Genomic DNA, 26,456 nt, shown 5'->3' with positions numbered 1-26,456 from the left:
TTTTTTCAATATAAATTTATTGCTGAGTTCCAAAACTTTCCAATGGTAATTTTTTACACCTTATAATTTCATTCACAAAACTAACTTTATTTAAGGAGAGATCTAGATCTATTTAACACTTGAACAATCATAAGTTGAAAATTGTAAGCCTAAAATTATCATATTAGAAACCCGAAAATTCAAAGCAATGGTAATTTACATGTCAATACTTGGACAATGTTACCAAAATGATGAATGTAAAATTATCCAAAGGGAAGATACGCAAGCAGAAATTAAGCAGCAGGAGGCCTGAGCTCATGATCTTGGGACGTATCGCGAGCTGATTGAGGAAGATAATGCCACATTGGGATATATCCATAGTTTGGATAAACAGCCATTTTGTTAACACTTGCTTGATAAGCAGCCATAGGAGGAGGAGGCATAAACCCTGCTGGTGAAACAGGCATACTTTTCAGTTGCTTCTCAATCTTTTCTTTATCAGCTTTCAGAACAAGTTTCTCTTCACGGAGCTCATTTTTCTCTGCCTGTCATGGATAAGAAAGAATATTATAAAATCTTGGATTCAAAACACTCGAGCATTGATTGCAATGTCCATGTTGATGTATGTATCTAATTCATACACAACGCCTGACAAATTTTCCTTCCTTGAGAAGGAGTTATAGAACCAACATGCAGTATGTAAAGGAGTTATAAAGAGACAATGTATAAAGCTAACAGTTTGAAGCACAAATTGCCTCGACCACACCTGTATTCTTGCTATTAGTGACTAGTCATTAATTTGAAGCAATTCGTCCATCTAAATTACTAGTTTATCTATACTTTTTGGCGGATCTTAAAAACAAATACAATAATAGATCTTTCAATTCTAATCTATGGAGTTTGAATTCCTTAGGTGTTTTTATTCGACTAAGAAAGAAAATAATATAAATTTACACATGCAGTTACAACTTAACATGACAGTCAATAAAACTTAATTAAAAGTGTATGCCTCTCTATAGCAATATTTTTCTCTTCAACTATTATCTTTTTATACTAGGCACTAGCTTAATTTGCAAACAACTAATCACTATTCACTACTTTTTTCTCCACGTGGGAATGAACCACCTTGGTTAATGCTTTATAAGTGTGTGTTCCTACATCAACTGTATGAATCTAAAAACATATCAATTCACCACTAAGGACTCAGTAAATCGACTAGCTTTGGCAGTATGAATGAATTGAGCAAAGAATGGGGAAAAAAGCTTAACATCAGCCTTCCTAATGAACAAGGCTTCGAAAGAGATAACACAAAATTCATTTGAAGATAAATATTCTAGCAGTTGCAGTAAATAAAAGTCAATTTATTTTCCAATACCATAAAGGGAGATTTCATGAATGAGGTAGCTAAAGAAGCGAACATTTCAGAGCTAAAAAGAGAGATGAAATATACACTAGTCCTTACTATCATCAGTAGTTGAAAAAATACTAACCTTTAAACATTTTATTTCCTCTAATAATTTTTCATTTGATTCTTTGAGTTCCTGAGCTTCAGTTTTAAGTTGGCTCAAGACTCTGATAGCATCATCAAGTATAGCCGGTTTATCTGTTCTCACAGGTCTCCCGGGTTCCAAAACAGCACTCAAATCACAAAATCTGCAGCAAACAATCACGATGAAGCTACACCCTTTTATCATATGAAGTAGCAAAACACAATACAAAACACTGAGAAGGTGTTTGGTTATGGTACACATGTACGCATATCTTTCATGCCTAGGTGTCTCAGTATGTCTAAGAACTACAATGATTAATGACATAAAAACAGAAATCTATCATCATATAAATGATACAATTGGTAATTTATGAAAGCTAGTATTGAGCTCAAAGATATCATTCACATCCTTTCAGAGAGATAAAAATGCTTACAATCCGTGGCTTCCGATGCCTAAAAAGTATCTTCAAGGGCAGATTCATAAATTTCATACACATAGTATCAAACAGATGCAACAAACTCAAGTGTAAAATACAAGTGTATAAAACGTGAACTAAATTTGTGAAGCAACAAGAAACTGGAAATTATGGGAAGAGTATACATTCCTTATACATAGCTAGAAAATTGATGTCCAGAAAAAGCTATAACAGCTACACGAAAAGCTAAGAAAAGCAGTTTCTAAACGACTAATTTAACATCAACCATAAGTTTAATATATGGAAGCACACATGCCTTTCATTGAGTTTCTCCCTCCGCAATTTCTCACGGCAAGCTTTTGTTCCTGCCTTGTAGCAAGATTCAGTGCGTCCCCTACAAATAATTCAGAAGGAAATTTATCAAAAAATCTAAACACTTAAATGTTTCAAATGATTACAACATTAGACCATCATAAAAAAAGGTAATCAACCTGTTTATTAGGAATAACATGCAACTAGTGGATATAATAAGGTAACTACCAGAGTCATCTAATATCATCATGTGTGATTTGAAATTTATATTTTCTTGATGCTTAACGGAATTATAGATCTTATAAACAAATAGATTACATCAGTGTTATCGATGGCAGATGGTGGAATATGGAAGCCAGCCAAAAATCTATATTAACATGGTGTTGCAGCCAATGCACAAACAGATAAAGATAGGTGTTGTGGCCCATGGTGGCTAGCATAAAATCCTCTATTCTATAACACCATGGTAGAAATTTAACAACACTGGATTACATAGAATCAAAATCATATTTTCGAAAACCGTAATTATTCCTTCCTCACATTTTTAAATAAGTAAATCACTTCATATTTAACAGATAAAGATACCTCTTCCTGGTATTCTCTTCTTGACACACAACAGCACCACTTGGAATGTCAGTTTCCGTGCTCACACTTGCAAATTCAGGGAAAAAAAATCTATCAGACATATTTGCCACATAAAACATAAGCTACGCTATAGTGTTGTTATAGCCACTATTTGATAACACTGGAGATTACATAGAATCAAAAGCGTATTTTGAAGACAGTAATTATTTCATCCTCAAATTTTCAGATAAGTAAATCACTCCATACCTCTTCCTAGTATTCTCCTCTTGACACGCAACCACGTTACTTGAAATGTCAAATTCCGTGCTCACACTTGCAAATTCAGACGAAATGAAATCGTATCAGCCATATTTGCCACACAACATAAGTAACAAACAACTAACTACAAATGTGTCTTATCTTAATCCACCATGTGAATTCTGCTAAAAAACATCAATCCTATAGTTTTGTAATTCAAAGTAAAAACAGAAAATGAAAACAAAAAAAAAAAGTTTTCTCAAATATCACACACTAAAATTCCATTCATTACTAGGAAGAAAAGCAACAACAAATTCAGGTAATAATTCACAACAAATTATGAACTACAACAATTCAAACTAACAATCAATCCTATTAATTACCATCAATCTATGAAGCAATGACACATACACAAACACCAGACACGCCAAAACCGATAATTATATGAAGAGAGAAAAAAAAAAAAAAAAAAGACATAATTGTGTTGGTGTTGGACACTAACAGGTGCCGGACACCAGATATGCCTCCGATCGCGGTGCTACATAGTCATCAACAAAAGGGCAATAGGGAAAATGGTGAAAGCTAAAAAAAAAAAAAAAATTCTTCACTCTTCCTCCAACTCAAAGTAATAAAACAAAATCTGACAACAAAAATTAACATTTAAATTGAAATTCAGAAAAGGGTATATGAAAAAACATACAAATTCAACCATGCAACAATCAAACTTGAATTACTACCCTTTAATCATCATATATATAAACAAAAATTCAATTAAAAACAAAATCAACAACAATCATGAATCATGAACTTGAATTACTACAACAACTACAATGAACAATCAATCATGTTAATTACCAAAGAAAATTGCAAAAAATAAAATAAAATTGGGAATCAAAATGAATTGAATTAAAGGGAAACCTTGGATTGGAATTGGACCAAAGGAAATGGGTGGGAGGAGATGGGTCGATGAAAGGGGAATAATCGCCAAGAAAATCCAAATAATCGGTGTTTTCTAATAACTCTAGAGAATCCATTTTCGATTCAAACCGTTTGCTCTATCTGGGAATAACAACAACCTTCAACATTACCTTATGCAATAATAGGGGGGAACAGAAACACAATTTTACAATCTTGGTTTTTTTTTTTTTTTTTTTTTGGTAAAAGTGCAATTTAGAGTTTTATTTTTATTTTTATTTTAAACGACAATGCATATTATATACAGAGGCCGTATTCGCTCGAATCCCAAAAATCATATATTTATTCGTTTTTAAGGTGAATTTCTCTAGCCACTACTTAGCCAATAAAAATATAAAAAAAATTGGTTAAATTGGTAACAAGTAGATACTTTTTTTTTTTTTTGAGCAAAACAAGTAGATACTTGTCAAGGAAAAAACCCAGGTGTTTAAAAATAAAACGATCAAACTAAAATTCATTGGCTAGTGATCAAACTTGGGATCAAATGGTTAAAAGATACAAGTATTTGTCAACGTATACTTTTATCTTTAAAGCAGATAAGTTTTTATTCATAACTGATCTTTTTTTTTGTGGTGGTCGGGGTTTGATCCCCAGACCTTGCATATATTATGCATTGTCCTACCAGCTGAACTAAGCTCACGGGGACTATTTATAACCGATCTAAATCACACCACAAATACTCTAACTCTTATTTACTAATATTTTATCATTTTTCTTCCATGTTTTCAATTTTAAAAAACTCTCATTTTTATAAAACAAACTCAATTATTTAGTTGTACATATCCCCTGCTAGTATAAATTAATTAGTTTAAGTAAAATTCGGTTGATAGTTGTAAGGACAATAATATGCAATAGTCGAAGTTTCAACTTTATATCCTCCATTTGTCCACGGTTAAAGTGTGTTAATCCTATCATTAGACTACATGATTATTGTATTCTCCACTTGTCCATAGTTAAAGTGTGTTAATCTTGTCACTAGACTACATGATAAAAAACTATTTTTTGCACTGTAAATACAACTTAGTTGGCAGCTGTAAGGATAATAATATGTAATGGTTCGGGTTAAAATCTCAGATTTCACACTTCTCCATACTTAAAGTGTATGATTATCGCCACTACAATACTTGACAAAAAAAATATTTTTTATTACAAAGTTTACTATGACATCCTAAGAAAATCACAGTATTTTTTCAAAGCACGACATCCAATTTGCACGACATGAATACAAATTCTTTGCTTTGTAAAAATAAACATGTCAAAACACCCAAATACTTCACTGCAACAGTTTACAAGCCTTTTTATTCATCATGATCCAAATAAAACAAGATAAGATAAATAGTATCTTTTGTCAAAAAAATGAAGATAAATACTGGTAGCATTAGAAAAGCAAAACACACTCAGTATATGATTTGGAAATGCACCATTCACCACCACATGATCCTTAATTTGTGATTTCTTTTTGGAAAAGTGCATCATTAAATTAATGGGTCAGTTTGCTTAAAAAAAAAATTAAGAGAGCCAAGATCAAAAATGACCTTCGTATACAACGAAATATTTTGTCGTGCATATAAGTATTTCCCTTTTTCAAATGTGATTTTTTAGGGGAATTTTTAAAATGTGGATATAAACTTTCTACGGTCTATAATATTGAAAAGTTTTATTAGTATGTTATGCTAATGTACAATTATTTTACAAATTAATTTAAAGATGTGTTGTAACGTCAATTAACGAGTATGACAACTCATGTATTTTCATATTCATTAATTGACATGACAGTGCATAATTGAATGGAGGGCAATGATAGTTTATTGTATAAGGTGTTGTGTGCATATTATGGGTAGGAAGGGGGCACTTATGTGTTGAGTGGGGTAATGGTTCGGTTTGGTGGTTGACTATGAAAAATATTAGGGAAGGTGTGGGACAGGTGGATGAAGGGTGTTTGAGATAATATTAGTCAGAAGGTAGATGGTGGGAATTCCACTTTGTTTTGGATAGATCCCTAGTTGGATCGTTTAACCCTAAGGCTTTGTTTGGATTGATGGCATGTGGTGGAATGGAATGGGATGGAGTGGTATATAATAGAGTTCCATTGTTTGGATTTAAAAAATGAGTGGAATGGAGTGGTATATGATGGAATCCATTCCATCATCTTCCTTTATTTTCATTCCTCCCAATTTAGGGTGTATAGGATGGAATGAGGTCTATTAATTTGACAATTACCTTTTTAACCCAATTTTTTTTTATTTCCAATTGGTAGCCACGAATTTCCGATTGAACCCAGTTTTTTTATTTAATTACACACGTTACCTCTGTTTTCCCTATTTTTTCATGAGTTCATGTTGAATTATACCCAACAACATCAAACTCTACAACACTGTTCTACGTAGCACTAGATATTCCAATACATCAAAATCCTTTCTACAAAGCCAAACTACTCATGAAAATCAATGAAAGTTCATTATAATTAAATAAAAAAGTGTAAAAAACGCAACGAATGGAGATGGTGGGGTAACGTGATGGACAAATTTTTCAAACAAAATTAAAACTTTTTTGCTACTATTATTTTTGTTACTATTTTATTATAACTACAATTCTATATACGATACTATTTTTAAATAAGGGTAAAAATGGAATAAACAAGTTTGTTCCGTTCCGTCGTAAAATGAGTTCTATAAAATACCCAAACAATGGAATGGAAACTCCATCCCGCTCCGTTCCATTCCATCCCGCTCCGCTCCGTTCCATTCCATCCCGCTCCGTTCCATTCCGTTCGTTTTAAAATATCCAAACATAGCCTAAAGGATAGTTTTAGAAGATTGTATGAGTTGGTTGACGATAAGTTGGCAATGGTGAAGGATATGTTTTCTATGGAATGGAAGGTGAATGGTGAGGTGTGGAAGTTGTGTAGGAGGTTATTCGCTTGGGAGGAAGAGTTGCTGAGGGAGTGTGTTAGGCAGCTAACTTGAGTGGTTTTGCAGGTTGGAACAGTTGATCATTGGGTTTGGCATTTGCATACATCTCAGTCTTATTATGTTAGTTGTGCTTACAACAAATTGACAGATGTGGACAATAACGAGCACCAAAGCCCTCACAAATTTGTTTGGCTAAAGGATGTTCCTCTTAAAGGTTCCTATTTTTGCTTGAAAGTTTTTCTTAACAGAGTGCCGACAAGGGACAATATACTCCATAGGCGTATCATTGCAGCTAATAACTAGGGCTGCACGGCGAATCATGGCGAGCAGGAGGATGTTGATCATCTTTTTGTTAAATGTGATTTTTTGGCAGAATTTGCTATTATATTTCTAGTCGGCTTGGTTTCTATGCTGCTTCAAATGGCATGGTGTTAGAGCAAATTTATCAGTTTGGTAGTTTAGGGGATTTTTCAAAATAAAATTCAATATTTCCTAAATGTTATTTGATTTTCTGTTGCTTGGGTCATCTGGAAGGAACGTAACAGACATATTTTTCAGTAGAAGGAGGAAAGTTCAGAAGCTCTATGTGAGAGAGTGAAGCTTTGAATCCAATTTATTGTGCAACTGTTGTTAGCTAGCTAGATTAGTTTGATATATTTTTCTACATTTTTTGTGTTGTTCTGTAATACTTTGTCAGGCTTCTTTTGATACACCTTGTATTGAAGTGCCTTGATTTTGGTTTATTAATATATCTTTTTCTTTTGACCTTTTAAAAAAATAATTATTACATTAGGGAATAGTTTAAGAAACTAATTTTTGCAAGAGAAATGTTTCGAAGACCTATTTAAAAAAAAAAATTGTTTCTAAGACTGTCCACATCTCATGAAAATCATTCCAAAAAAATTAGGAGAATAATTTTTTTTTGTCAAGTAGCTTAGTGGCTAGTACTCACAGTAAATTTAATTATGCAGAAGTGGAGTGTCCGGGGTTCGAACCCTGACCACTGCATATAAAATGTGATATCTCTATCAACTAAGCTAAGCTCACGGAAATAATAATTTAATATCAACATAAATGTATTTACACGTATATAAAATAATATTAATTGTCAGAATAATGATAATTTAAATATATTAATGTATTTAACCACATTAATTATCAAGTTAAATTTTGACATTAAAGATATTTAAGTTGAACAATCACGTTAGTTAATATCTTAAACTTTGTGCATTCAATTAAGCAAAAGTAAAAAAATTAAATTCATATGCGGTTATTACAACAAAATATTTCTATTTTTAACTCGGTAAAGCACAAGTTAACATTTCTCATGTTTTTTTAAAACAAATGAGAAATATGTTTTTCTTGTGAAAAAGAATATATAATAATAACAACAACAACAACAATAATAATAATAATAATAATAATAATAATAATAATAATAATAATAAATTTAATTAAAATTGCACTACCATTTTTTTGTGTCGATCAATTTTTTTTTCCTTTTTGTCAATCTATGATACATTTTAATATGAAATATCCATATTCCTACAATTCATACCTCCCTCAAATTACATGGATTATTTGAAGAATATTTTTTTAACAAAGTCATGGTTAACTATGAACCTAAAAAGTTACATGAGTCAAATTTGTATTTCTATTTTTATAGAGGTTAAACCTTGTCAAGAATTATAGAGACTATTTAAGGTGTTGACCCTTTAAAAATTAAAATTGATAGAAGTTTGATCGAGTCAAACGATGACGTAGATATGTAATGAGTATGAATATAGAGACGTGTGAGTTGCATTTAGATAAACCTTATAGATCCTGACCAAAAAAAAAAAACTTATAGGTGAGTATATTTTTCCCTAAATATTAATAAGTTTATAAAATAATTATTTTTTTTATTATGTATAAATATAGAAAATTGTTTATTGTGTTACGACATATAAATATAGGAAATGTTTATTGTGTTACGACATACAAATATTAATCACACCCACCTATTATTGGCAACCAAAACCTGATCGGTCAAGCCTCTATTTTTAGGCATTCTTATCTTTCTTGTATAACTTCTTCATGATGACAAGTGGGATTGCTCAATATATTACTCCCCGATGTGTATATATATCCAATTGAGTTGGTCTAGTGTTGTTGGCTCGATTCTCAGATTTGATTCTTCTAATGTCAATTTAAGTGGGTTAAATTTATTTAGAGCTTTACTCTAGCATTAATAGGGCTCTTGTCATTGGACAGTTTAGACCCTGTAGATTAATCGTTCATTGGGTCGATCATAGAGCTCTTCTAATTTCTGTCTTTTTTAGAGGATGTTGTACTCGGGTTGTTTGCTGCAATTGTTTAGTTTGATTGAGTTTTTGTTTTTCATGACTCGTCTAAGTTTTAATGGATGCTCAATTCATTTGGTTTGGTTAATCTTATGCTTGATAAATACATTCCTAGACTCCTGGTAGCGAATTCATGAATTTCATTTAGGCTATGTTTGGATTGGTGGCAAGTGGTGGAATGGAATGGAATGGAGTGGGATAAAACCATATTCCATTGTTTGGTTTTGTAAAAAAGGAATGGAATGGAATGGAGTGTGATGGAACTCATTCCATCCAATGTCATCCATTTATCAATTTTTTCATTCCCCCCAATTTAGGATGGGTTAGGATCCTCATCCAGAGTGGGTGTATCAAATGGAATGGAACACATTAATATTATAATTACAATTTTGTCATTGCTTTTTCTATTTCATTGATAGCTTAGCTTCTCATTTCCAAGTGTTTTCTCTTTACCATTTCGCGTTCCTCGTTCCTTCTTGCTCTCATCTTGCACAACTATTCATTATCCGGGTGTTAATCTGTCTGGCTTTAATTATTGTTATTAATATGGAAAAGGTTATCAATTTAAAAAATTCCAAATTGACGTGATGTTTATAGTTGTTAGGTTGGACTGAGTCAGAAAATTGTCTGCACACAGTACCCATGTTTTAATTTAGGTCTTAAACATTGATGAAAAATTGTTATTCGATATTGAAAAATTTGCAAATTAAAAACGAAACTCATTAGATCTTGAATATTGATGATAAGTGGTTGTTCCCTATTGATGAAATTTTTTCAAATTGATCGTGTCTGCATACATATAGTTCTACCCATGTTATAATTAGTAAGCTTTTTTCATTTCATCCCATTAGTTACAAACCCGTGCGAAAGCACGGGTTGAATAACGTATATTTTTTTTTATAAATTTAGCTTCAAAGGATAAATCTTATAAATTACGTAAAATTGTTGTCTTTTATAAATGTGAAAATCAAATCTGCGTAAACCAAAATTTTGCAACACAGAGCCTAAAACACTACATAAAAAACAACATAACAACTATTGTAATATCTTGTTCCTTAAAGTTAATCCGAACGCAAAATTTTGCCCTAGATTTAATCTAACTTCTTTGCTTAATTTTACTGTATTAACCCTATTTAATTAACCATATTTAATTTAATCAAAATGTTAACGTTAATTGTTAGGAAAATCAAAATAAACAAATCGCTCCTAATTTTTCTTTTTAATTTTACTAAACAAATTATATCAACCCTATATTTAATTTATGCATAATGACATCTCTTATTTCTAAATGTTAACCCGTGACGCAATATTAACCCTAGATTTAATTTATGCAAAATGTCATATCTTATTACTAAATGTTAATCCGTGACACAATATTAACCCTAGACTTAATCTATTTTTTCGTGTGACTTTACTATATTAACCCTAAATTTAATTTATGCAAAATGTCATCTCTAATTTTAACCTAATTTTTCCCTCCACACTTTTGCATTTAATGTTTATCTAAAGTTAAATAAAATGATGTTCCCAATTATATGATGTTTGTTTGGAAAGGAATAACTGTTATTCCGTCTCGCTGTACTTAACATAATCTCTTACTTATTAATGTTAACCCGTCTTGCTATACTTAACCTATTTTATTTCTTAAAGTTAACCCGAACGCAAAATTTTGCCTTAGATTTAACCTAACTTATTTGCTTAATTTTACTGTATTAACCCTATTTAATTAACCCTGTTTAATTTAATCAAAATGTTAACGTTAATTGTTAGGGAAATCAAAATAAACAAATCGCTCCTAATTTTTCTTTTTAATTTTACTAAACAAATTATATTAACCCTATATTTAATTTATGCAAAATGACATCTCTTACTTCTAAATGTTAATCCGTGACGCAATATTAATCCTAGATTTAACCTATTTTTTCGCGTGACTTTACTATATTAACCCTAGATTTAATTTATGCAAAATGTCAGCTCTAATTTTAACCTAATTTTTCCCTCCACACTTTTACATTTAATGTTTATCTAAGGTCAAATAATAATCTTAGATAATCACGGCATAAAAAAAATTCTTCGAAAGAAAAGATGTTAAAACAACGGAACATTGTGATTCATCATAAAATATGTATGGGTTGATTTAGAGATCATATAATCAGTTTATGAGATTAGGAATTGACATAATGTTTTAGGATGAAAACAATTGGAACCAAAAAGGAACCAATGATGTGTGAATTATGATTACATATTATCCAAAAATAATATTAAAAAATAAAAGAAAAGGTTCACGTTCCATTCAATTTTATGCATTAAAAAAAGTACATTTTTTAGTAAGTACTTAATTGATATTGTGTTTGAAAAAAGTCGGGTCAAACGATACCTTAATCTCTCACAACGGCAATGTAGAAACAACTGAATTTGGGAGAGAAAAAATGAAAAATAGTTAAAAATATAAAAATTGGAAAATAATTAAAAGTTATTAAAAATATAAAAATTAGAAAACAATTAAAAAAATTGGTTAGGGGCAAAAATGGAAATTCATAGGCAACCTTAAAAAAAAAACTCAACCAATTAGTAATTTACCAAATTGCCCCTTATAGGAGCAAAATGGTAAATTCAAGGGACATTAATTTTAATATAAGTATATAGATTATACTCCAATACAGTTTAGAAAATGTAAGATTTCAAAAATTTATTATAATTATATATTTTGTAATCATCTTAACAAAAGGGTAAAGTTGGAATAAGAAGTTATAACTTATTCCATTTCGTTAATTTTCCAAACAATATTGGAAAGGTAAATTTATTCCGCTCCATCATATAATATCCAAACAATGGAATTGACTGTCTACTCCATTTCATTCTGTTCCGCTCCATTCCATTCCGTTTCATCCCATCCCGCTCCGTTATGTTCCATATATCCAAACAGAGCCTTAAACTTTCAATAACTAAATTAACATTGAATGTTCTTTTGAGATTAATGACAAACTCAAGAGTTGTTGAATCCCTTTGATTGGTTGTATTTAAATATGTATCATGCTAACTGGTATTCCGGGGCACCGGTTAGGAAGTCAAATTAAGTAATATTTGCATTAAATGCTTAAATAATTACCCAAAAAGGGTAATATCTGCATTCAAAATTGTGTAATCAATGAATTAAATACTTTCTTTTTTGGCTTAAAATTTCCTCGTTTAGCTTCCTTAACCAGTGCTCCGGAGCACGGGTTAGGATTACCGTTTATATAATTGTTTTTAATTATTGAGCTGTCCGGTGAGAACAGTTGAGTGGCAACAGCGGTAGAGAATGCTCCGGTGTTACCGTAACGACTTCCGATACGGCGGCGATGAGTCTTGCGGTGGAACGAAACGTGTCTGCATGCACATTAGCACTCCGACGTTCAAGTAAGTAATGAAACTGAGAAAGAGTGCGTAAGAAGTGTTGTGAAAAATGATGTGTACATGAAGCAAGTTCACCCTTATATAGACGTGTGTTGGCCATAATCGTCCGGGTTATGCGGCGTGTAATTAGAGACGGAGCAGGACACAAGTAGGGTGATCCTCACGCGTAGACGCGCTCTTGTGTTGTACAGTGCACACGAGATGGCGTACTTCCTTAAATACGAAGTCTTGAGGCGGTGAAAGACCGACCAAACTAAACCTTTCAATTTGATTTTGATTAATTTGGTTGAATTTCTAAGTTGGTCAGTCTAAAAACACTTGACATTTTTACTATAAGTAGGTGTTAGTTCAATTTTATTTATTTTGGTGGGTTCGAGAGCAATATTAGTACTTTTCAAAGAGATTTATTTTAGGCTTAATTATACTTTTTGTCCTACCATTTTGATCAACTCGCGAAAATGGTCCTATTTTTTTTAATTGAACAAAATCGTCCTTAAACTATATGTTTTTTGCAGTTTTAGTCCTATCTCCATATTTCCAACTCCAGAAACGCACAGAAATGACAATTTTAGTTCAACCACCTATACTCAACCATGAAATAAACAAAGAATAAAACATATGGGTACAAGGAATCTACTTTATTCAACACACTAACCTAATTTCCGAGACATTTTACATGCCTGAAACATGTCTTAGAAATTATGGTTTTTCTTGGTTTGTGTGCTGAACAAAGTAGATTCCTTGTACCCACATGATTTATTCCTTGTTTATTTCATGGTTGAGCATAGGTGGTTGGACTAAAACTATCATTTATTTGCGTTTCCAGAGTTGGAAATAGGTAGATAGGACTAAAACTGCAAAAAACATATAGTTTAGGGACGATTTTGTTCGATTTAAAAGAGGTATGACCAATTTCGTGAGTTGGTCAAAATGCAAGGACCAAAAATGTAATTAAGCTCATTATTTTATTTTATTTCTTGAAACTTTATTCTATTCTTTGAAACTTTAGAGATTTGTTTTTTTTAACAGAAAGGAGATTTTTGTTGCCCATATATTCGTATTCGACTCGTGTATTCTTTTCAAAAATTGAATGTACACCAGCTTAAACAATGATCACAGGAAAGAAAGACCCCAGGTCCAAATTCTGTGAAATTACTCAAGTCAACACTATGTGGACCTATAAGATCCAAACGTCTCACCAGGGAGTCAACATTCAAAAAGGGTAGTGGAAAAACAATGTTCCTAGCTAGTGCTTGATTTTTTCATTACTATTTTTCATTTTAATTTTAATGTTAAAACATAGGCTTAATAGCAGTTTTAACCCCCTAAAAAAAACTCTAAAATTGCCCCCTATGTTTTGCATCTGTGGCAGTTTTGGCTCCCAATATCAATTTTGACTTGGTCTACGCTGACGTGACACTCTAAGTGAGGTGCCACGTGTTATTTTTTTTTACCAAAAATTAGCCTTGGGACCAAAACTGCTACAGTTGTAAAACTTATGTGCAGTTTTGTAGTTCTTTTTTAGGAGGCTAAAATCACAATTTCATGAAAATTAGAGGACAAAAACTGTTATTAAACCTAAAACATATCTTGTGAAGAAGAGTAGACTTCCTCATCGAGCCTCAAAGAAACACATCTTGTGAAGATAAATTTTTATAAACTGCTATTAAACCTAAAACATATCTTGTGATGATATACATAATATTTCATTCAAGCAAAGCATTAATTTGTGGTATATAATTTATGTTCCATATTCCAGCATTCCCACACAATATACGTACAGTATATATATATAAAAAAATTAATGTGGTGGTTACTGGATTCATATGGAGCATCACACTTTATCAATTGTAATTTGTTGTTGTGTTGTGGTGTTGAGTATAGACGCTGTAGTTCAGGAACGAAGTATATAAGATTCTATTTTTTTTTTTTTGAATGAATGCATATAAGAAATTTATTAATAAAAGAAGCAGAGAAATTTATTAATTTTATTTTGAAGGAAACATATATTTATAAAAAAATATAAAGCACCCACAAAGCATAAGACATAATTGGTTGAAATAGATAGAAGCAGTTTTTAAAAAGATTGAGATTAATATAAACCACCCATCTAAATCGTGTGTTGGATAGATAAGGTAAGGATTCATGCAATCCACGCAGCGATTTTATTATTCTTCCAAATTCGGTTAACCATACCCTAGTACTTTACAATTCTTGACACCAACATTGAGCATATATTATATATGAAGCACGGATACGGACATGGACATCGGACACGATACGGATACTGACACGTCGACACAGCAAATAATATGAAAAAATCACAAAATTCAGTGTAATTACAAGTGTCGGTGTCGGACACGACGTGTGTCCGACACCAGGACACGCCTAATCCGAGGAGTGTCCGTGCTTCATCATAGTATAATATAAATAATTTGGGGCTAAAATTGAGACAGCTGAAATAATTTGGGGCTAAAGTCCTGACCATTGTTTACTCCATTGACTAGATTTCATGTAATGTTTGAAAGTTTGAGATGCCTAATAAATTTCATCATATTGGGAAAGAAAGGTGCAGTTGTCTATCTATAATTCCCCTTTATACAAGGCATAAGATGGCTACATTTTGTTTCAAAATAATTCATTTATGTACTTCCTCTAATTTTATTAAAGGATTATATTCAATCTTAGGAGACGTTTGTTTCGGAGAAACACAAATTATTCTTAGGAATAACTTATTCGGGAATGAAAATATGATTCTTAGATATTTGTTAAAAAAGTGTTTTGCAAATAAATTGATATTCCTAGGAAATTTGAAGGTACAATTTTTTTTTAAAAATATATATATATAATATCATGGGAATGCACATTTCCACTTTCTTACGTGAAAATAAATTCATGGGAATAAGGGAAGTTATAAAAAGTTAATTAATTCCGAAGAACCTTTATACTTAGGAATATTTTTTTCCCAACCTCATAACAAATATGGATATAATCAATCCCTAGCCATGTATTCCCGAGAATGTCATACTTAAACTTGAAACAAACACCCCCTTAATAGAATAATGAATGCTAAAATAATGAATCTTATAGTTTATTTTAAAGAGGGATGTTTTAAGCATATTTTATTAGTTTGTTTTGCAGTATTGTTATCGTGTGGTTGATATGGTTATCTTACAATGAGTATGTGCAAGCCTATATATGCATTCTATGCCTTATGGATTGGAATCAATGAAAAATAATATAATATGTTTCTAACCTCCATTATCCTATCAAATACACGATTCAACTATGCTTATATCTACTGTACTTGAATTCAGGTTCGGAATTCAACAATTGATAGGATGAAATTCTCAATGAAAATTAGTGGCTCTCTTTTATCTACAGTATATATAAAGAAAATATTCTATTTTGAGGGATTTTATCTTGACTTTTTTGTTATTTCAATTATACCTTTAAACAAAATTTTCTATAGTTTTTTTTTTTGAACAAAAAAAAAGATAAGAATTTTTCTTAAATGCAAATGTATAAATTTAGTATTAAATTGTTGTCATAAAGTACGTAATATTAAATCCAGTTTCTTTTTGTTGTATCGTACAATCCTAAAACATATTCATTCTATAAATATACTTTATATAACTCACTTCACAAACATCAAAATATTTGTGAAACTTTTGTAGGATAATAAAAAAGAGTAAATCAGCATTTTTGTACTTGGAATTGTAAACGTTGAACAATTTAGACCCTTAAATATTTATGAAACAACAAATTAATCTCTTAAATTGAAGAACATCAATTTAGTCCCTCAATCAAAATATCAATTTAATAAACATTCATGAAAATACAGCTCATATTCCACAAAGGGAATTTAGTGGCATTATTCAATCTAAGGGAATAAATTCATATTCCACAAATATGAGGGACTAAACAAACCAACTCTTACAATTTGAAAGACCAAAATGCTAATTTACTTGCTAAAGAAACTTTCAAGGGTCCAAATGAATTGGTCAAACAACACTTCTTGATCTACTTCCATGTCCAAAGGAAAAGAATGATCTCTTAGGTCTATTACTACTATCACCACAAACTTCAATGGAACTAACCTCGTGAACATGCAAATTAGGTTGATATAAAGATTTATATATTGCTAAGTCCATTGAGAAAGACCTTCTAATTGGTTGAACTAAGAAGCCATCATCTTTGTCTTTAATACACTCATTCCCCATGCTAGACACTTTTTGAAGCTTAAGTGCTTTCTTGTGTGAATCTCTTGGTACCTCTAATTCTTTACCTCTTTCTTCTATTCTTTCATGCAAGTTTTGACCTTCATGACCATTTTCAATATTATCCAAATCAATTGAAACAAAATCTTCACAACCATCAATGATGTTTTCAACATTTTGCCTTTCAAAATAAGGTGAAGGTCTTGGAGTTACAACATGCTCAACTTGGATTTCTCTTGTCATTGAAACTTTCCTTCTACAAAGTGGACAATTTGCATTGTTTTGAAGCCAAATATCAACACAATCAATGTGAAATAAATGGTTGCAATTTGGTATAACTCTTAGTTTCTCATCTTCTTGAAACTCACTCAAACAAAAAGCACATTCACTAGAGATTCCTAATTCACCATAATCTTTCTCTAGTTTGTAATGAATCACCGGAATTGAATTAATCACCGATTGTTCTAATCCTCTATGATCCGATGTCATCGAGTATGACGTAGATTGTTCTTCATGTTGTCTTGAAAAAGAAAAACGTCTTCCTCTATCAAGATCAATATTGTTCCAATTGAAGCAGCATTTGATAACAAAGGTGTAGTATGCCATTAGCAAGAAAGATGTTACCATCATTCCTACTACAATGATTACTATTGGAAAATTTGTACTAGAATCATGATGATTTTGGATAGGTGGATGAGCTTGTGACACAGGATAGATGATCAAGTGATGTTGTTTGTTAACAAAATTCATACTAGATTCTAGAGATAAAATGGTTGTCTTAGATGAAGAAATGGTACTTTTCCTTTGAAGATTTATTTATAGTGTGATGAATGCATTAATTGAAAGAAAGTATGATTTTTCTCCAAAAGTAATTAGAGAAAAACATAGAATATGAGAAATTAGTTAGAGTGAGTGAAGAGAAATGAAAGATGGAGAAAAGTAAAACCGTGAGGTGGTTTATAAATGAGGATGGTGGTGGTGAGTGGACTTAGGGTTGAAAAATTCAATAAGAAGTGTTGTCTAACGTGTTTTCTTCGAAGTTCATACATGAGTTTATAGATCAATTTCCATTTTAGAGAACATTAATTATAGGGGTTAATACTGTTTTTGGTCTATGTAATATTAGCAAATTTCGATTTTAGTCCCTGTAAAATAAAAAATTTAGATTTTGTCCTTGTAATTTCATATTCCTCCACTTTTGGTCCCTTATTTAACCATGTCAGCAGAATCTACATAAATTACGTCCCTGTAATTTATGATTCCATCCACTTTTGGTCCCTCATTTCAGGGACAAAATCTAAATTATTTTTTTACAAGAACTAAAATCGAAATTCGCTAATATTACAGGGACCAAAATCGGTATTAACCCTAAATTATAGATTGATTTTACCGATTATAGAAGAAAAAAAAAACTTATTAAAAAGATCTACAATTTGTCTAGCAATTTTTTATATATCTATAGAAACTAAGACATAATGTGAGAAATCGCAACATGACGCCCACAAGATGATTATGACTCTCTTTCAACTTAATCAGGCGTCATGAGTTTAAAGTCAATTTTAAAAGGGTAAATGATACCTACTACACACCCGCCGTAACCATCGTCACCACCTCAATATTAAACATTATCAAATATATACACTTTTAAGTGTGTATAAAAATTCATTTTATTTATATCTTTTTCCATATCCACCTTAATTATAATCTTTTATCTTCGAAAGTATTTCAAGATATCCCCATAAATTAGATTTTTTAAAACAACCATAACATTAATCATCGAGGTAACAATGTGATTGATTTTGTGGTGTAGACTTGAGACCTATGTGTGTTATCTTCTCTCTGTCTCAGTTTCAAATCATTCATGTCTCAACAATTTTTGTATCTAGTCGGTCCATGTTAGGAGACAATGAGATTGATCATCTGAATTAGTCGATTCTTAGGCCATATAACAAATTGAAAAAGAAAAAAATATCATCATCCCTACAACGACACAATATTTTGCGTTACGTGTGGTACAATTTATAAAGGAAGACCCTATGCAATCGGTGACTTGATGGTTCTCTAGTGGAATAAAAAGGTTAACCGACGACCATGTCCTGACCAATGTTTACTCCATTGACTAATAAATTTCATCATATTGGAAAAGAAAGGTGCACTTGTCTATTAATAAATTGACTTTTCCTTAATTCCCCTTTATACAAGGCATAAGATGGCGACATTTTGTTTCAAAATAATTCATGCATTTACATCCTCTAAGTTTAGAGATTAAAGAAAGAATTCAAACTAATTGCAGTACAGATATGATGATAATGGAGGCTAGAATAATGAATCTAATAAAATAAATCTTATAAGATTCGTTATTTTTTTTTTTTTGAGGGATAAGATTCGTTATTTTAACCTCCATCATTCTATCAAGAACAAGATTCCACTTTATATTTATATTAATTGTGACTTGAATTCATGTTCGGAATTCAACATATGAAATAGGATTTAAATTGGTGGCTCTCTTTTAACCAACTCACTCACGTTAAATATCTAAAAAAATAATTTTTTCGACTGGCAATAATATCTCAAAAGTTAAATTTAATTAATATTGTTTTTTTGACTAGCAATATCTATATATATAAAAAAAAAATACCCAATGATAGTCATATTTCATGTCATTTTTCTCCCCTATCGAAAATTGTCTTCAACCAAAGGATATTCCTCAATCAATTCACCTGAAAAGCCTGTTCCGGGAAAGGACAGCAGCCAGGGGTGGACAAAAAGAACCATGAACCGAATCGAACCGTGCGAACCGAACCGAACTAAAAATATAATGGTTCACGAACCGAACCGTTAATTTATTAACAGTTCTTGAACCATCTTGAACCATAACTGTCAGCAGCCTTGGGTGGGGAAAGTAAGGAACTAGCTCGGCTAACAAGTCATAAGACAGAGGAGAGGGCACAAGACAAGATGCTCGGCCGATCTGTAGAGGTTAGTAAGAGGCTTGACCAAGGTGGCCAATAACAATATGAAGAAGTTCGAATGGTATAGGTTCAAGGTTGCCCGATTGGTAAATAGTAGAAGTCTCCGGAACCTCGTATACTTCTCTGTGCAAAAACTCCAATAAAAGGGTTGGATAGAATAGTGGAATTCGTTCAAAGTCAAAGAAACCTGAATAGAGAAAAACTCCCACAACTTTTGGACTACATCCTCACTCCCCCCATTATTGTTCCTATTGTCAAATTCTTCCACAATATAATTTTGCTGGATTATCTTTTACTTCAGTAAATCAAATTGAGAATGTCAAGTCTCCATTCTTGTTCCATTAAAAAAAATGTCTCCTTTCTTGTTGACTTAAGTATGTTACTTTTTTTTATGTATTTAATATATACAGGGAGTCTCTAACATGGATCTCAATTTAAAGGACCATAGATGAACCTTAACAGAAGCATGCTTATGAATAGTTTACATAGTTACACGGTGAGATCATTATAGAATAGGATTAATAGTGTTTTTCAACCCTGTAATATAGACCATTTTCGGTTTTCGCCCCTGTAAAATTTTCGGTTTGATTTGCATCCTTGTAAAACTTTTTTTTTCTCCAGAAAACACCTCTCCCCCATCCAACTCAGCAAATTCGCTTACGTGGTGCTGATTTGGCATTTTTTTCATTTTTTATTATTTTTAATTGGCCACGCGTAAAAATTTCCACATCAGATTTTTACTTTAAAAATATTTGAAATTTTTTTTTAAAAAATAAAAAATATCAAAAAAATATTCAGCTTTTTTTTTCAAAAATTTAAATCGAAAAATAATTTTTAAAAAATTCAGAAAAAATAGTCATATTTTTTGGAAAAATCGAAAAAAGCTCAGATTTTTTTCAAAAATTAGAAAAAAAAAACTACTAAGATTTTTTCCTATTAAAAAGATTTTCAAAAATTCTGGAATTTAATTTCCAAAATACAAAAAAAGTAAATTTTCAAAATAAAAAAAGGTCAGATTTTTTAAAAAAATTCTGCAAAAAAATTTAATTTTTAAAAATCTGGATACAAATTTAGAGGGTTTTAAAAAAGTCGTGGAAATTCCATTTTTCCTAGAATTAAGCTTTTCCTTAGAGGAGGTAGTAATCATAAATCTTATATTTGTTGAATGAAATGATTTTTTTCCCAATATTTTATTAAAATTGTGGAGTAAAATTTTCGACTAAAAAAGCTGAATTTTTCTATATTTATATACAGATTTTTAAAAAAATTTCAGATTTTTTTTTTTTAAAAAAAATCTGACCTCTTTTGTAATTTTGAAAATTTGCTTTTTTAATTTTAAAAATTAAATTCCAGAATTTTTTAAAATATTTTTAATTTTTAAAAAAATCTGATTATATTTTCTGATTTTTTCTAATTTTTGAAAAAAAAAAAAATTTATTTTTTCGATTTTTAAATTTTTTGGAAACAAATATGACTATTTTTTTGTTTTTTTTATATTTCGGAAAAAATCTTAATATTTTTTTGAGTTTTTTAAAAATTAATTTTCGATTTTTTAAATTTTTGGAAAAAAAACTGAATATTTTTTTGGATTTTTAAAAAATAAAATCTGATGTGGATATATTTTTGACACGTGGCCATTTAAAAAAAATAAAAAATGAAAAAAATAATGTCAAATCAGCGCCACGTAAGCGAATTTGCTGAGTTGGATGGGGGAGGGGTGTTTTCTGGAAAAAAAGTTTTATAAGGATGCAATTCAAACCAAAAATTTTATAGAGGCGAAAACCGGAAATGACCTATTTTACAGGGGTGAAAAACACTATTAACCCTAAAATAAATCACAATTATAATTCTCTTATAGCAACACAGTTCTTTCCATTCCGTTTCCTCCACCATTGATTATAAGAGAAAAGGAATGATGAAATGGTATACGTTATAACAACAAGTGATGAAAAAATCTTGCATACCAGAGTTTAATGGAAACGAACCCTTTTTCACTTGTTTATGCAAAAGTTAATGGAAAAATAGATTTAGAAAACAAATAAAATGATAGAAAGACTGAAATTAAAAGAAGGTAGCGTTTTCTCTTCTTTTAATTTTAATTTTTTTCCTTATTTTTTAGTTTAGTTTTTCAATTATTTAATTTAAAAAAGGATTATATGATTTTTTTTATTTTTTTTAATTCAATAATTACACATGTGGCATGTCATGATGGCGCTGACTAGTCAAAATTGGAAAAAATGACCAAATATGTAAAGGGGTTAATTCTTGGGAGGTTAAAATTGTAGTTTTTATACATAAGGGACCAAAATTGCAACTTTTTGAACGTTAGATGGGGAAAAAATGCACTTTAGCCTATAAATTTTGAAAGATACACATGAATATATTTGAAAAATGCAATGACGTGACCGGAAAATATTTGGGGACTAAAACTTGACGATTTTTTTTTTAAAAAAACTCAACAATAATCTATAAATAAGTGATTTTAAAGGAGAATATATTTTTTTTTCTTTGATTATTTTGAAGGAGAATATTTGAAAATTTTAAATATGGACGGAGAATCCTTTAAATTTTAAAGGAGAATCTTTTTTTAAATATTTGAAAATTTTACAGATACTTTTTTTTAGAGAATATGGACGGAAAACTTATTTAATCTATAAATAAGTGATTTTAAAGGAGCATTCTTGATTGCAATTTGCTTTGGCAGGTAGTTCACAATTTGGCATTTTAAATTTTATTTTTTATTTTAAGAATTTCATAACTGGCTTTAAAGCCACTTAAACTATTGTTTTGACAGATTAAACCACATAGTTAATGGTCCATAGCCGTTTGTGGCGTTCCCACGACTACTCCATCGCGGTGCAGCCTTCTCTGCCTCTCCCAAAAAAGGACATTCTATCTTAAATTGTGAAGCCTTTATCATTCCCACTTCTCAAGACTTCCGATTGAGTTTCAACGACTCCAAGGATCATATTATATCTTGATCGTTCGACTCGGATTAATCGAAATCAATATAACCTAAATTTCTAGACAAAAAAACAACAAGATGGAGTCTTAACACTTAAAATTTAAAAAAATGAACATAAATTGTTTTAATATACATGATATTCATTTACAATTACTATTACTATTATTGATCAATCATTTACAATACCTCAGGACTATTTTTCATTTCATTATGACATTTATAAACAACACGTTTTCTCCCAACCATGTACTGCTGCACAATAAGCACAGAAGAGTGTGTACCAAAGCTAGTTGAAGCTAATATGTCACCTATAACACCAAGTTCAGGATGGTCACACCACTCCAACAACTTCGAAAAGATCGTCTTGTTCTTACCACTGCCTTGTCCAACAATGTACAAATCATATCCAGGTTTATCAATCTCATTAAGAAGTGTTGGAATCTCTTCACCGGTATCCGAATGCACTTCTTTTTCTAAGTAAACAATTGAATCATTATTATTCACTGCCTTGTGCCTGAAGGAAAATATATACTCTTCATCCAACTCTTTCTGCATCACACCGTCCATAACAGTCGACAACATTCCATGAGGAGACTTGCTTATTTTCTTTTTCAATACCTTTTCTTCTGCAGCCTTACCTAACAAATGGATCCTCACAACATGTAATTGTGTTCCTGAATGCCCTGCCATTCTCCATGCGATAGACAAGGCTTCACGGTCATCAGGTCCTCCAATGAAGAGGGTTATAATGCGCATTTTTGTTTTTAACAACGATCCTAGTCCGCGGTCCACAAAGATCCCTACAGAACAAGGTGCGTGTTGAAGAACATTTTCGTTTATCTCACAATGTTCATTGTGGCTTATTTCTGGAGAACCTCCTACTGTTGAGTACTCTTTGTGAAAGGGAAGGAGAATTAGGCTCGCACGTTTCTCTTCGGCTACGTTGTAGATGTCCTCATGGATTGTTGTATAGGATGAGACAACACTTGATGTGTCAAATCTAACAGCATTGTATTGTTCTACAAATTCTTTAAATGCAGTAGTTATGATCTCAAACTCTGCTTTTGGGCCATAGTTGGTTGTTTCTGCGCCTGCTATGTTGTTTAAATCAGCCATCTGGGAAACAAGGATAGCAGTGCCATGTCTAGTGAGTTCAAGAAGGTGAACTGCAGAGACATGTACCGGTGAAATTCTGGTAGCATTTGTGGCTTCAAGGACATGGATTATGTTAGTGGCATGTTTAGCATTGTGGACACAAGCGACGACTCGAAGCTCCATATCAAACCTCAGCTTTTGCACGGTTCTTAATTGCGATTGCATGAATCGGAATTTTGGTTTGTATATGGCATTTATTAAGGGAGAGACTATCACTGTCATCAATATAATAGCAAGCGTCATAACCATGAAAGAACATGGATCCAAAAACTGCAAAGTAAAAAAAAAAAAATCGAACATAGTTAAAATTCAAACGCACATTTAATTTAAATTATGCATCACTAGAGAGATAAGGGTGACCTAGTGCACTAGGCTTCCATCATCTTGTGTCTGGAGAGGGTAGATGTATATAATCTTACCCCTACAAACAAAGATGTTTTCTCTTTCAGGATTTGAACTCGTGACTTCTAAACCACAAGACAAAATATGAAAAACGATTGTTGCAAAATAGAAAGCTGGTAGTTAAAAAAATTACCCGTTTGTCCCAAGCAACATTTTGTAGTATGACGGCCATGACACCCTTGGTGTTGAGAAGCAAACCAATGGAAAGGCCATCTCGAGCAGGCATACCGAAGAAGAAAGTGACAATCAAAGAGCTCAAAACTTTTGGTATGCATAACAAAACCATAATAAGCATCATTAAAACTGAATTTGGTGTGTTCCAAAGTACTGGCAAGTCGAGTTTAAAACCAAATCCAGAAAAGTAAACAGGACACAGAATACCAGTAACAAAGTCATCTGACATTTCCATAACCATATCAGCAAACTTTCCATGAGGCAAAATCAATCCGAACACAAAAGCTCCAACAATAGGATGCGTACCAAGAAAATCCGTAATATACGAACAAATAAACAATCCTATAAATACGTCCAACATATGTGACTTGCGCCACATGTTCTTATTTGTTCGGTTTTCAATGATTGGAGTAAGGATAGGTCTCACCACAGTAAAACAAAAAGCTATGAACAAAAAGGTAGTGATTACTGAGAGATAATAACCTTCTCCCCAATTATTAGCAGCAGGAATCAACAATGTAAACAAAACCCAACCATATGCATCAGTTAACATAGCTGCTGTTAATGTATCCTTTCCAAGCTTTGTATACAAAAGCTTAAGCTTAGCAAGAATTCTAGCAAGGACGGGGAAGCCTGTGACAGAAAGTGTTAAACACCAAAATAGATAAGCTTTAATATGAGTTTTTTCTTTTTTATCTAGAAGTTTTTGTTGCAGAGTAAGAAATCCAACACCAAATAACATTGATGTCACAATGCCAGCAATTGCCATGCTAGTGCCTTTCTTTCTTGATCTTAAGATGGTGTCTGAATTCATCTCTAATCCACTTAGGAAAACATAGTACATAATTCCCAAGTTTGAAATGGTTTCAACAGCTAGGATTCCACGTGGATTGTAAAACAACGTAATTACCCCCTCGAAATATCCCAAGAGACTTCGACTAACAGAAAAACCAGTCTGCATAAAAGAAAAGTTCAGAAATTCTTGTATTTCTTAATGTTGAAATTCCTTGTGTCTCATGTTATGTGTCTCATTTGAGATGTGCACGCTTCTAAAGAATATGATTACTTAAGCCAATTTTCAATGGAAACTATTATGTTGAGACTAGAATATCTTTGCACTTCATCTATTATTTGTCAGCCATATACTTGCAAGTACTTTAATAAATAAGGGTAACATTCGGAAAATAAAAGTAATAAATAAAATGACAAATAATTTAATAAAAATAAATATTCTGACATTACCGATGACATGCAGGGGTTGAAACTAGCAAGAATCCCATGGGATTATTATACACGCCAAAACTGCAAACAGTTTCACACAGTTGTAGCTTCTGAATAAACCCTAGATGCCAAGAAATCTCCTCGAGGAGGACATTTTTTAGATACAATGTTTTGGGTACAAAACATTGACCAATTAACTTAGCCCATCATTAATCTACGTCAGAGAACCTAGATGCCAACTTTAGTGTATAACATTTTTTTTCTTCCTATCTATAAAATTCGCTACCAAAACCTTAGTCAATGGATCTGATTGCAGTTCGCTCAGATCAATATAAATGTTTCTAATTTTCTCTTCGAAAATGATTGAGTACCTAAAGAGATTTTAACAACTTCAGACAGATTCAAACGCTCACTCTTAAAAAACTAAAGTCTCTAAATGAGTTTTTTAATTACTCGTGCCAACTCGAATTGACAACACATTCTTTATATTAAAAAAAAAAAACAAACAAATAAATTTTATTAAAACTTGTAAATATGTATATACAGAAAAAGATAAATGTCATATATATTGATGATTCAAATTATGAATATGCTTACCAACATTTGTGCAACAATGAGAGGCACATGAAGAGGCTTGAGGATGAAGAAGAGAAAACGAGAAACCAAAAGATTATAAGCAATTTGGAGACACAAAAGAGGAACAC

The 26,456-nt window shown here is 31.4% G+C and overlaps 3 protein-coding genes across 3 annotated transcripts; all 3 read right to left on the bottom strand.

Moving 5' to 3' along the window:
• Positions 1–4,154, bottom strand: LOC11419849 (transcription factor bHLH104). Its single transcript, XM_003590008.4, has 6 exons — positions 3,937–4,154; positions 3,028–3,093; positions 2,782–2,847; positions 2,201–2,278; positions 1,470–1,632; positions 1–524 (listed from the first exon to the last, which is right to left on the bottom strand). Exons 1-6 carry the CDS (start codon positions 4,050–4,052, stop codon positions 273–275), a joined length of 741 nt encoding a protein of 246 aa, XP_003590056.1. The 5' UTR covers positions 4,053–4,154; the 3' UTR covers positions 1–272.
• Positions 4,155–16,372: 12,218 nt separating this feature from the next.
• Positions 16,373–17,890, bottom strand: LOC11434464 (RING-H2 finger protein ATL16). Its single transcript, XM_003590006.4, has one exon. It carries the CDS (start codon positions 17,611–17,613, stop codon positions 16,648–16,650), a length of 966 nt encoding a protein of 321 aa, XP_003590054.1. The 5' UTR covers positions 17,614–17,890; the 3' UTR covers positions 16,373–16,647.
• A 5,068-nt stretch (positions 17,891–22,958) lies between these two features.
• Positions 22,959–26,094, bottom strand: LOC11434963 (cation/H(+) antiporter 15). The gene is made up of 3 exons (XM_024782529.2): positions 25,774–26,094; positions 24,491–25,486; positions 22,959–24,225 (listed from the first exon to the last, which is right to left on the bottom strand). The coding sequence occupies exons 1-3, from the start codon at positions 25,780–25,782 to the stop codon at positions 22,978–22,980; spliced, it is 2,253 nt and encodes a 750-aa protein (XP_024638297.2). The 5' UTR covers positions 25,783–26,094; the 3' UTR covers positions 22,959–22,977.
• Between the last annotated feature and the right edge of the window lie 362 nt (positions 26,095–26,456).

This window comes from Medicago truncatula, chromosome 1 (genome assembly GCF_003473485.1).
Source record: "Medicago truncatula cultivar Jemalong A17 chromosome 1, MtrunA17r5.0-ANR, whole genome shotgun sequence".
Lineage (NCBI taxonomy): Eukaryota > Viridiplantae > Streptophyta > Magnoliopsida > Fabales > Fabaceae > Medicago > Medicago truncatula.
Note: the sequence above shows the minus strand (reverse complement) of the source record. Positions and strands in the feature narration are given on the sequence as shown.